Below are 14022 nucleotides of genomic sequence, written 5' to 3'. Positions count from 1 at the left end.
ATTTGATTTCTTGACTGCTGCTTTCATGAATGTTGATGGTTAATCTGAGCAAAATGAAGTTTTTGACAACTTCATTTTTTTTTCTCCATTTATCATGATGTTATTTATTTAGAATTTTTGTGTTTGTTTAACTCATTTGTCAGAGTCCTGGTGCGGCACTATAGGAGAATGCACTGGACCGAAAGATTAGTTTGAACTGCAAGGTCAGCAGTTGAAACCCTCAGAAATCCTAGACAGGGTTACTATGAGTGGAACTGACTCAATGGCACTTAGCAACAACACAACTCCTTTATCTGCCTTATGAGCGCTATGCTGGAATAATTATAGTATTATAAATAATTCATGGATGAATGCTCTGTACAAACCTCCATTTTTATGTAGCTTTTAAAGCTCCTATTTAGTGCAGTAAAGAATTAGTAGGAGCTTTAAGTAATTTCTTAGTCAAGTGATTTCTAAGGCGATTGCTCTCTCTAATAGGCCCTGTGAAATCAGCTCCATGAAATGACATGGAAAGTAACAAAGGTTAATGCAGGAAATCCACAACAAACCACTGGAGAAACTCAATTCCATTTTTCTTAATGTCCTTAGTCGTGGGCAATGAACAATCATGTCAGTGAATTGTAAAGATTCAGAGGATCAAAACATTCACAAACAATTTGACCTGAACTTCACAAATGAATTAATCAATCCAGCTGTCAACCTTGCTTTGCAAACAACAGAATCGATTTGCTTTCATCTAATTTTTTTCCCAAATAGAATCAGTAACCAGTCACCATTTTGCATTTCAAGTTTTAACTTCTTTGTCTTTCCTATTGTGTATGTGTGTGTGTGTGTGTGTGTGTTTCCAAAAGATCAATTTTCTACACATGTCTACAGTGCATCTTTCAGTCAAGAACTAACATAAATTTACCTGTTGCATCAATCATTCCTAGATCAGATCACATAGCAATTCTACAGTGTATTCATAGTCCTATTTTTCATATTAAGATATGTGAGACAAAGAAGAAAAATAGCTCTTCCTTTTGACTCAGCTCCTTTCTGGTCCACAGTATCTCCTCCCAGACAAAGACTGAAACTGAGATAGAAAAAAAAAAATAACTAAAATTCTTCCTTTGAGCTTCTAAAATCCAAGGTCCAATCATTTAACACTAATAAGGAATTTTCAGAGTTAATTTTGATTCTGTGTTTTTTTGTACTACCTAACATCCTAACTAACTAATTCTACTTTAATATGTACCTCTTCTAAGCAGGTAGAATACTGTGTTTAAAACCTTCTGTGGTAGGAATGAGATTTTTTGGAGAGTTTAGACCAATATGCTTTTATCCAATAACTCCTAGTCTTTAGTTTTTATACAACTTCCTTAACAAGAAGCAAGCCAGCAATATTCACACGATAGAGATTCTCATACATTTTAGAAAGAATACTCAGTTCTATCCCTCAAATTAATCCTTAAAATGCAATTCATTAGAAGTAGAATTGACAATTCAAATTAATTTTTTAAACTTGTAATGAGGAAAAAACTACATGGAGTTGTAAGGAATGCATTTGCTTAACCTAGGAAAAGTTTTTGTCTTTTAATTTAATTTCATTTTTTTCTAAATTAAAAGCAATTGCTCTCAAGATTCTTCAGGGGCTCATTAAAGTGTTGTGTTGTTGCTGGATGTTGTAGAATTGGTGCCACCTCACAGCCACCATAGGTATAACAGAAGGGAACACTGCAAGGTCCTGAATCATTCTCACAATGTTACTGTACTTGAGTCCATTGTTGCAGCCACTGTGTCGGTCCTCCTCTTTAAGGACCTTCCTTTTTTTTTTGCTGACCCTCTATTTTACCAAGCATCATATCCTTCACCAGGGACTGGTTCCTCCAAGGTTATAGCCAAGAACACCTATGGGACAGTTCTACTTTGTAACATATGAGGTTGCCATGACCCAAAATTAACTGGATAGAAGGGTTTTAATTTGGTATTCATTAGTACCCTGGTGGCATAGTGGGGTTAAGCACTGAGCTGCTAACTCAAGAGTCAGCAGTTCGACCCTACCAACTGCTCCATGGAGAAAGATAAGGCAGTCTGCTTCTGTAAAGATTTACAGTGGTGGAAACCATATGGAGGAGTTCTGTTCTGTCTTATAGCATCCCTAGGAGTTGGAATCAATTCAATGGCAGTGGGTTTGGCATTTGGTTTGGTTTGATTTATTAGGACTTTTCTAAGAGCTGGTTGGATAGTTTGGTTACAATGCCAAATATATTAGCTTAAAGTTTTCACCTCTTTAGCCTGCAAACTTTTAAGTAATTAGCGTAATGGTTGCGAATTGGGCTGTGAACCGCAAGGTCAGCAGTTCAAAACTACCAGCTGTTCCGCAGGAGAAAGATGAGGCTTTCTGCTCCTGTAAAGATTTACAGCCTCGGAAACCCTGTGCAGGGTCACTATGAGTTGGAACCGACTCCACGGTATTTAACAACAACAATTGTCTACATGGAATGTAACACAGCCATTAATAGATATGATAAAATTAGTCTATGCACGAGTCTGAGAAGTAAATAAGATGCATGCATGTTTTAAAAGATAAAACAAAGTAGAATTTAAAGGTCAGACCTAGTAAAAAGTAATTATATTAGTGATTAAATCAAGGCTCTAATCTTATCACAGTCTAATTGAACTAAGACTAGCTGTGTATACAATATGGAAAAACTCAAGAAAAAAACCACAATGTTTTGTCTTGTAGATTTACAGTGTCAAAAAGATCTACATAGTCCTAGAGTGTTTTTGCTCAAAATTCTAGAGGCATTTTCAGCCAGCATTTGCAGAATGACTATTTGCCAGGCCGTTTTACATATTCAAAGAAGAGCTGTATGCTTAAGTAACTGGTCAACAGACCTACTGGTATTTTGTCTCCCTAGAGACAACAAAAAGGATAATAAATTAATAAATAAATAATGCTAAATTCACTCACTCTCTTTATATGTATATAGAATATGCTTGTGCTTTGTGATAAAAAACATAAACAAAAATAAAAACAAAACTTACTTATGGAATAGAAATCAATAAGCAGTTTAATTAAGTGACTACTAAATGGACAGTGAAAAAAAATGCACCTAGCTAATATCTTATAAGTTATTATACAAAAAAAAAAAAAAATGTATTTGAGGCCAAATTGAGATAGAATTCTACACCTTCAATACTATAACTGGTTATTAAGGACATTTTTTTTTAAGGCTGTTCTATAAACAAATAATACAGAAAAACATGACACATGCTTAAATTTCTTTTAGTGTGCAGTAGAGTCAGTTCTCTGTGGTAGAATAAGCGCCGCTCCTCGGAAACCTGATATAGGGACATGAGTCTGGACTGACTTCATCGTGTTCTGCCTCAATTACCCAGATGACCACTCAAGACTCTCAGGATCGACAAGGAAGCCTTTATTAGCTGGCCAGCGACTACAGCCTCCCTAAAAGTGGAAAAACTGCAACCCCGACCCAGTTTTTCAGAGTATTTATAATTTCTTGAAAATAAGTGTGATTCAGCAAATGGAATCTAGGTACGTTTTTTGAGTGTTAGATCCAAGAGTCTAACACTCTCAGAGTCTAACATCTCAGAGGCTCAGAGCAGAATTCCAAAATGGTGACTGTGGGAAAACTTAGTCCTGTAGGTATGATGTGCTAAAACAAAGCAATATTAAAATCAGGAATAACTCCTAAGATCTAGGTTTCTGGGCTCCACTAAATCCTGGGCCTCTCTGACCATCTCTCTTCTGTGGAAACCATGTGTTGGAGAGAAGAAATAGCTGTCTAGTTGAAATGAGCACATGTTATCAAGTCATAAGGATCTACCCTGACCAATCATCTCTTCTTCAAACTCACTGATCATCTGCCCTGTACCAAGCATGGTCTGTTGTTGTTGTTAAGTATTAACAAGTCGATTCCGATTCAAAGCAACCCTGTATAGGGCTGCCAAGTAGTGACCGGTGGGTTTGAACTGCCAATCTTGTGGTTAGCAGTCCAGTGCTTATCTTACAGTGCTGCACAGTGGGGTAGGAAATATAGTTGAAAATGAAAGTAGAGTTGGAAACAAAAAGTAGAAAAGGGACATCCATTCTACTGATTCAAAAGTTATAGGAGTTTGGAACAGGGTCTGGCAGCAGCAAAAAATCTGTGGGCTAGCGAAAATCTGTCCATATGCCAAACCCAAATCCATAACTTTTTATGTGCTCAGTTGTTGTTTCTAGGTTCTAAGGGACTATTTCCACTTGGAAAAGGTAAGTAATAATTCATAGCAGTATTTGACATAGTCACTATTTTTTTTAAATTGAGCAATTTAGATAGCAACTGAAAACCAACTTGTCTAAAAAGGTATACATAAATGTTTCCTTGGGTGTTTAACTACCAGTGAGAAAACAGATTATTTTTAATAAACTGGTATCATGAAACTGAGGGAAATGAAACAAATTTATTTACTACAAAAATCTCAGTTGGACAACCCACAGGCTGTATATCCTTCGGCAAGATACCTAACCTCTCTGTTCTATCACTTTTCTTGTCTTCATTTCCTTAATCCCTTCATTAACTGAAATTATTTCTTTTTTGTGTGGTTGTTAAATGCTATTAAGATGATTTTAACTCACAGCGACCCTGTATAGGGTTTCTGAGGGGCAACAGGTGCATTTGAACTGCCGACCTTGCAGTTAGCAGTCCAGTGCACCAGTGTCACACCAGGGCCTGAAATTATATATAGAAAGCAACTCGATGGCACTTAACAACAACAACATATATAGTTTGAATTGCCGACCTTCTGTTTACCAGTTCAGTGTTTATCCTACAATGCCACATCAGGGCTCATGTATTCTTAAATATGGTTTGTTATTATGTGCCGTTAAGTCGGTTTTGACTCATAGTAATGCTGGATTGAGTTCCCAAGGCTATAAATCTTTATGGGAGCAGAAAGGTTTATCTCTCTTCCACACAGCGGCTGCTGGATTCAAACTGATGACCTTTGGGCTAGTAATTTACTAAGCCGCCGGTGCTTACATGTATACGTAAATATTCAGATAGATGCATTTAAACTTGTATATGCTTATTTATATGAAGTATTCAGATTAATATATGATGAAGCCCAGGTATGGTGCAATAGGATAAGCACTGGACCACAAGGTCAGTTTGAAGTGCAAGGTTAGCAGTTCAAATTCACCAGCCACTCCTCAGAAATCCTATACAGGAATACTATGATTTGGAACCGTAAGAGTAAATCTAAAATAAATGAACAACAACAATAGTAAATTTAAAATAAATATGCTTAATCACACTATTTTATTCTTAAATGCATCAAATTAGATATTAGTATTATGTACAGTCCTGGTGAGGCACAGTGGGGATATAGCACTGGACTGCAAGGTTGGTTTGAGCCATGAGATGCTCTTTGAAAACCCTACACAAGGTCACTATGAGTTGGCACTGCCTGGAAGGCACTTAACAACAACATTAAGTGGCACTGTAGGACAAGCTCAGGACTGCTAACTTCAAGGTCGGTGGTTCAAACTCACCAGTGACTCTTTGGAAATACTATAAGAGGTTACTATAAGTTGGATCCTACTTGATGGCACTAAACAGCACCACCAACAATTATAAAGTAGAGAAGCTCTGATGGCACACAGGGTTAAGCATGAGGCTGGTAACTGAAATGTCAGCAGTTCACTCCCACCAGGTGCCTTGCAGTAGAAAGATGAGGTTACCTGCTCCCAGAAAGATTTACACTGTCAGACCCTTAGAGAACAGTTATCTGTCTTATAGTGTTACTGTGAGTTGCTGTTAGCTTGATGGAAGTGGGTTTCGTTTGAGTTTTATTATAAGTAATAATATATTTCATTTAGCTAGCACTGTTTTGCCTAGAAGATTAGCATGACTCACCCTATCCCAAGGAGTCCTGGTGGCACTGTAGGATAAACACTGGACTGCTTATCACAAGGTTGGCAGTTCAAGCTCACTAGGAACTCTGCAGGAGAAAGATGAGGCTGTCTGTTTCTGTAAACGTTTACAGAGTTGAATTCGACTCAATGGCAGTCGTTCTTTATCTTATTCCACATCAACTCCGTTTGTGAAGAAGGGCAAGGATTATTATCACCTTTTCTAAAAATAAAGGAACTGGGAGCAGTGCAATGAATTTCATATTGCCTTCCTGGCTCTGTGTATGTAGTTCTGGTTAAAATGATTTGCTAAATTACAATCTTGTTAAAAAAAAAAAAAAAAAAAAAAGGATCAATCTACTATACAAATAAAGTATGCAAAACCTTTGCAGGGATTGGTTGATTACTATGCAAACTAGTTGGCTGTGACTTTCCAAAGGAATTGGTCAGTTTTGGCATCCTGCTGGGTTTAAAAGAGCAAACCCAATCCCTCAGAGCATGAGGAGGAGGTTTTGGGTTGATTTTAATTCTCAACCAACCATTAAAGTTAGAGAACCTCTGAGGCCACCATATTACACTGCAGGACTTGACTTACTTGAGATCACCTAGTGAGTTTGTGACAGTTTTCACAGACTATTTCCAACACTAGCCAGTTGTCATAAAGTAATTGTGAGTCATGGCAACCCCATATATATCAACAGAGTGGAACTGTACTCCATAAGGTTTTCAATGACTGTTTTTTTTTTTAAATGAGAACACCAGGCCATATTTGCATATACATAGGGAACCAAGGCATCCTGAAACCATTTTCCAAGTTTTAATTTGTTGTTGTTAAGTGCTGTCGAGTCAGTTCTGACTTATAGCAATCCAGCAATCCTGTATAAGATTTAAGAAGAAGAGCTGATAAATTTGAGCTGCCAACCTTGATTATCCTATAGTGTTATACCAGGACTCTAAGTTATAAATATATAACAATAATTTTTAAGAAGAAATGGCAAGTAAGTCTTATGAATTCATGGAAGATGTTTTAAGAAACATCTATATAGATACCTTAACTTGATTTACTGGTACTATGTTAAGAAGTACATTACAGAAATTGCTTGCTAATTTGACCAACCACTTCACCTTATATCAACAAACTATGGGCAACAAACTACGAAAGTTTCATCTCTCCAAGAAATCACATTTGCCTATAGCAGAAACTTTGCATGCTCTATGTTAGAAAAATAGCTAGTTATTGGGAGAGGGGATAAATAGGGAACTATTTTTAGGCAAGCAAATGGCTTTTTGTATTCCTCAAATCATACCTTCTTGACAGTTTCCTCTCCTGATTATACTACAGCTAGTCTGTTTTTCTTCCCTGACCAAAGGTTTTGACTCCAGTCATGCAAATCTGCTCAAAAGGATATATACAACTGACTCATTTATCTCTGGCTCTGTAAAGATTCAGTCCAGATATTCTTTTTCTACACTCAAAGTGAAACTATTCCTTATTGCCATTGCGTGTGGTTTAAGATCCCCCTTCTGAAGAATGTTGTTGTTGTTGTTAAGTGTCATTGAGTGGGCTTTGACCCATAGTGACCCTGTATAGGGTTTCTGAGGATTGTTTGATGAACTGGAACCACTAACCTTGCAGTTCAAACCAACTTTGCTGTCCAGTGCATTAACCCACAACACTACACCAGAACTCCTTCTGAAGAATGTTAGAACACCAAATATGTGTGTTAGAAGCCTGAGAGTCAAATTTTATAAAATGGGTGCAATTTTCTGTTATATTTGGTGCTGTGGGTTAATGCACTGGACTGCAAGGTTGGTTTGAACTACAAAGTTGGCAGTTCAAGCTCACCAGCCACTACTTGGAAACCCTATACAGGGTCACTGTGGGTCAGAACTGACTTGATGGTACTTAACAAACAAAAATCAACAACAAACTAAAAATAAATGGAATTGGGTTTATGCTATGAGTGTGATTTCATCTGAAGTTTTAAACTGTTGGGATTTTGTTCAGTAAAATGTTACTCTAAAAGTTGGAAAACTTACCAGCATTGTATTGTAGGCTATGCATCAAAATTAGATTAAAAAACAAACAAAAAATAGGAATCATAGGGAAGAAGTGGGATAACTATTGCTGCATGGCAGGGATTGGCATCATTGTAATGAAACAAGTGTATAATTTGTTGAATGTAAAACCGATGGTCTTGTTTGTAAATCTTTACTTCACAATAAAAAGTTTAAAAAAATCAGTTCCTTTCCTTTGCACTAATAAAGAGAGCCCTGAAAAGGAAATCAGGAAAACAATACCATTTACAATAACCCTCCCCCCCAAAATGAAATACTTGGAAATTAATGTAACCAGAGAAGCAAACAAACAAAACTAAGCTCACCAGCTGCTCCTAGGAAATCCTACAAAGGTCACTATGGGTCAGAATTGACTCAAGGGCCCTTCAACAACATTATCATAGAATGGAGTTCTGGTGTGGCCTGTAGCTTAATGCGCCAGACTACAAAAACATTTGAACTGCAAGGTTGGCAGTGCAAGCTCACCAACTGCTCCTCTGAGACCCTAGACAGGGTCACTATGAGTCGGAACTGACTCGATGGCACTTAACAACAACAACATTGTCATAGAATAAATTCTGATTCATGGTAATCTCATTTCTTACTGAATAGAAATGCTGTAATCTCTAAGCAGGAGTCCTGTTGTGGCACTGTAGGATATGTACTGACCTGGGAAGGTCAGTTTGAACCACTAAATTGGTGATTCAAATGCACCAGTCACTCTTTGGAAACGCTATACAGTGTTGCCATGAGTCGGAACTGACTGGACAGTACTTAACAAAAACAATCTCTAAGAAAGTGTATTGGCAGGCCTACTCCTCTAAGTAGGTTTGAATCACCAACCTTTAAGTTACTGGTGATTCAACCTAATTTTAGGTTAGTAAATTAACCCTACTGCTGTTGAATCAATTTTGATTTTCAGTGACCATATAATAGTAGAACTGCTCCAAAGGGTTTTCAAGCACGTAAATCTTTAGAGAAGAAGACGCCACACTTTCTGACTTGATGTGGCTGGTGCGTTTGTACGGCTGACTCTTTGGTTAGTAGCCCAATGCTTAATCCACTGTGCTACCAGTTTTCCTTTTAGGTTAACAGTGGGATGCAAATCATTTGTACCAGGGGACGTTAGTTCAATTCTTCCTCCTGCCACTCACTAACTGTGTGACTTTGGTCAGACTACTTGATGTGCCAGGACTTCATTTTCTAATCTGTAAAATAGAGTTCTTAATATTCACCTTGCAATACTGCTATATTAAAGAAACAAAGTTCATGAATAGACCTGCAAAGTTTAAATTGGACCTTGAGTAATGAATAGGGAATTTAAGGCCCAGGGAATCACATAACTAAATCCAGGAGCATTAAAATGTATCTCTTTTGGCCATTGTTATTCAGTTTGGGCCACATTAACTTTCACAAATGCATTAAAACACCAGTGTTTCCTGCTTCTTAGGGTGTTAATCTCCATGATTTATACCTAGAAGACCTTCATTCAAGTAAACAAACAATTGGGAGACCATCAGATTACTGCAAATTGCCATGAATTTGTATGAAATCCTATCAAGTAAATCATTCTGTCCCTAGTCATTATTTTCAAACTATTGTGTCTTAGAAAACTAAAGAAAGAATAAGTACTTTTATTTTGTTTACTATATTATATGATGTAGCAAGAATTAGCAAAGGTTATCTTCTTTTCAGCAAAATGTTGGAGAGGAGATTTGTATGTGTAAGCAGAAAATTCAGTAAATAGAGTTCAGTTTCTGGAAGTGAATCATAATGCTACTTTGATAGGTTATACAAAACAATTTTATGAGGTATTTTGTACTTGTAATAAAAAGACAAAGAGTTGAAATCATTTGAATTTAAGCCAGGTATTTTCTCTTAGCAGTTATACTAAAGTATGTATTGGTGGTGGTGGTGGTATGCCATGGAGTCGGATCTGACTCATAAGGACCCTGTATAGGGTTTCCCAGGCTATAAATCATTACGGGAGCAGAAAACTTCATCTTTCTCCTGCGGAAAGCTTGGTGGTTTCTAACTGCTTACCTTGAGGTTAGCCGCCCCACTTGTATCTATTAGGCTATCAGAACTCCTTAAAGTATATGTTAGTTTACCCTTTTGTAGGATAAATGAAGTTTTCTCCAGAAGGGAATAACATGTGGCTGTAGGCTTGTTTGTAATTCTGCCAGTCTAACAATAGGAGATTAAAAGGAACAAGTCCAAATTGTGAATTCCACATCTCATTCCTGACCATATATGAGAAATAGAGCAATCAGTTCCATCTTGTACTCAGCAAAAGTAACAGACATAATAGGACAAACAATTTTAGCAGTATATAGTGTATACTTGGATCTTGGTGTGGCGCTCAAACCCATCAGCTAATCCTTGGAAACATTATCTATTCAGGGTGACTATGAGTCACAACCGACTCCATGGCACTTAATAACAACCCATGTATTGGGTCTTACTTGTCCCTGGCTTTTTTTTTTTTTTTTTTTTTTTAACATGGAGATATCTTCACAGCATTTAAATATATTAATTTCACATCGTCCCTGCACAAACCTTATGAGGTAAGTCTTATTACTAATCCCATTGTACAGATGAAGAAGCAGAATCCCAGGAACTATATAGAAGTAAAGTTAGAATTCAAACCCAGATGGCTCCAGAGTCCCATCAACAATTTTCAGGTTTCCAAATTATCTGCTTTCTTATGGCCTGAAGTCTATATTACACATAATTTCAATAGTTAATTGTTTTATTTGATTTCTTCCAAGGAAATCAGAGTAGCCAAGCATATGTCACAAGGCTTGTTAATTTTTTTAAAATCAGAGTAAGTTCATTTCTATTGACTTTTTTTGAGGGGGGGACAAAATACGAAAAGAAACTTTTACATTTGTATCATTATTCAGTTAATGTTAAATTCTTCACTGTAGTAGTTTGCTCCTTGTGGAAACAAAATCATCTCTTATCTAAAAACAAACTCTTTTTTTTTTTTTTTTTAAATCATCTATTTTTAAAGTCAAAATTTGTTACTTCAGCAATTCTATAGTAATTTTAGGGTATGGGGAGAAAAGGGCTCATAACTTGGAAGTATCGCTCAAGGATGTTGTTGTTGTCATTGGTAACTGCTATCAAGTCGGTTCCCACCCATAACAACCCTGTATAGGGCCTCTGATGAGCTACTGGTGAGCTTGAACCACCTACCTGCTGTTCAAACTGACTTTGAGGTTCAGTGCATTAACCCACAATGCCACATCAGAACTCCACTCAAGGATGTTAATCTTCACTAAACCCTGAAAACTAGATGTTGTTAGGTTCCAGCAAGTTGGTTCCAATTCACGGTGACCCCTACATACAACAGAACAAAATACTGCCTTGTCCTATGCCATCCTCACAAATTGTTGTCATATTTGAAACCATTTATGTTGACACTATGTCAATCCATTGTGGTGGACGTTTTCCTCCTTTTTACGGACCCCCCGTTTGGCCAAGCATGTTGTCCTCTAGGGACTGGTCCCTTCTGGTAACATGTCTAAAGTATGAGAGATGAAGTCTCATTATCCTGGCTTCCAAGGAGCATTCTGACTGCATTTTCTTCCAAGACAGATGTGTTTCTTCTTCTGGCAGTTCATGGTACTCTCAGATTTATTCTGCAACACCATAATTGAAGTGCTTTGATTCATCTATGGTCTTCCTTATTCATTGTTGAACCGATGAGATGACCGAAAATACTATCTGCTGAGTAAGGCATACCTTAGTCCACATACTAATGATATCTTGGCTCTTAAACACTTAGAAGAGGCCATTTTCAGAAGATTTGCCTAATACATCATTTGATTTCTTAGCTGTTATTTCCATGAATGTTGATTGCATATCCAAACAAAATGAAGTCGTTGACAACTTTAATCTTTTATCCAGTTATTGTGATGTTATTTACTGGTCTAGCTGTGAGGATTTTTGTTTTCTTGACACTGAGGTGCAATCCATACTGAAGACTGTAGTCTTTAATCTTCATTAGTAAGCATTTTAAGTCCTCTTCACTGACAGCAAGCAAAATCATCTGCATATCCCAGACTGTTGAGTCTTCTTCCAATCCTGATGCCACATTCTCCTTATACCTATAGTCCTTCCGTTTATTTCCTATCTGAATCTCCAATCATTTGACCCTTGCCCTGTTCCAATCTTGTTGAACCTTTTGGAAGCTCCTCAAGATCTGCTCTCTTTCCTCTTTTCCATCCTCAACATCCACATCAGGACATCCTTATTCATTGGTCTTCTACTTCCCTTAACAGAAGTTGTCAGGGCTTTGACCAAGGGAGAAAAGTCATATTTGCTAAGGCAGGGGAAAAAGATATAATTTCTACCAACCCTTCATATATTTAATTACCCTGATCACTGCACCATGGCCTAAATCTATTCTTTTCATTTGTTGGTTAACACAGAATTTAAAGATTTCTCATGCTTTATTAGGAAACCTTATTATCTCTGATACTATATTTTTTTCTGTTTCACCTTTTATCTTCTAGAAATTTCAAGATATTTTTTGACATCTGTTTTGTTTTCCAATGCCATTGCTGTTATGTTAAGTGTCCTTGAATCTGTTCTGATTCATTGAGACCTCATTTGTTATTGTTGTTGTTAAGTGCCTTGGAGTCAATTCTGACTCATAGTGACCTTGTATAGGATTTCTGAGGAGCAACTGGTGAACTTGAACTGACAACCCTATGGTTCAAACTGACCTTATAGTCCAGTGAATTAACCCACAGCACCAGACCACAACTCATAGTGAACCCATCTTATTGTTGTTGTGTGTCTTGGTGTCAGTTCTGATCCATAGTAACCCTATGCAGAGTTTCAAAGAAGTGGCTGGTGAGTTTGAGCCACTGGCCTTGTAGTTCAAACCAACCTTAAGGTTGAGTGCTTATCATATGATGTCACACACCCGGACATCAGTGAACCTGTATATTGTTTCCCAGACCATGTGTTCTTTCTTTATAGAAACAGAAATCATCACCTTTCTTCCACAGAGCGGCTGGTGGGCTCAAACCACTGACCTTGTGATTAGTAGTCCAATGCTTATCCTAAAAATAATGACAATTCTTGAATTTTGGTTTCATTTTAAGAGTCCTTGGAAGGAGATTAGTCATCATATTGAACCATAGAAACTTCCAGTTTTGTTTTAAATGTTGTTGCAAGAAAAAAAAATATACAAATAAAGAAAGAGAATTATCACTAAGGGTTGTTTTCAAAAGAAGAAAGAATTTAGTTTACAGTGAAGAATATCTATATCTCATATTGCAGAATAGAAAGTAGAGATGTTCGTAAAGGGGATTTTACAGAATAAGTTTTCAGACTTAACTACACTTTAATTATCTATGAGAAAATTATGTCACTGTTGTTTTTCTGGGCCTTGATTCCTTTGTAAGTAAAAGTGTTGAATCTGATAGTGACTCAGTTCTTTATAAACTAGGAAAAGTTCAATTATGGGGCACAAAGTGAATGAAAGCACAAGAATGAGAGGAGACAACTAAGATGCTCAAGCCATAAGAGTAATGACCCCATTAAAGTAGACTGTATTATGTTGTTATTGTTGTTATGAAGTATCGTCAAGTTGGTTCCAACTCACAGCGACCCTGAATAGAGTTTCTGAGGCGCTGCTTGTATATTGTTGCTGTTGTTAGTCAGTTCTATCGAGTTGGTACCGACTCATAGTGACCCAACATACAACGGAATGAAACACTGCCTGGTCCTAGGCCAGCCTCGCAATTGTTACCATGCTTGAGACCATTGATGCTGCCACTTGGCCAAAAGGGGTCTTCCTCTTTTTCTCTTTTTCCTTACCAAACATGATATCCTTCTCCAGTGACTGGTCCCTTCTGACAATATGTCCGAAGTATGAGAGACAAGGTTTGGCCATCCTGTCCTCATAGGTGCACTCTGACTGCACTTCTTCCAACACATATCTGTTTCTTCTTTTGGTAGCCCATGGCACTTTTATATTCTCCTCCAACACCATAACTCAAAAGCATCAATTCTTCTATGGTCTTCCTTATTCACTGTCCAGCTTT

At 37.2% G+C, this 14022-nt stretch overlaps 1 protein-coding gene across 1 annotated transcript in view; it reads left to right on the top strand.

The window, feature by feature from the left end:
- The window catches only part of RIT2 (Ras-like without CAAX 2), a 619156-nt gene that overhangs the window by 261172 nt on the left and 343962 nt on the right, over positions 1-14022 (top strand). The window contains exon 5 of the mRNA XM_006835097.1: positions 1886-1900. Coding sequence (XP_006835160.1) covers positions 1886-1900 — 15 coding nt within the window. The remainder of the gene's footprint in view (positions 1-1885; positions 1901-14022) is intronic.

Source organism: Chrysochloris asiatica, unplaced genomic scaffold (genome assembly GCF_000296735.1).
Source record: "Chrysochloris asiatica unplaced genomic scaffold, ChrAsi1.0 scaffold00015, whole genome shotgun sequence".
NCBI classification, from domain to species: Eukaryota; Metazoa; Chordata; class Mammalia; order Afrosoricida; family Chrysochloridae; genus Chrysochloris; species Chrysochloris asiatica.
Note: the sequence above shows the minus strand (reverse complement) of the source record. Positions and strands in the feature narration are given on the sequence as shown.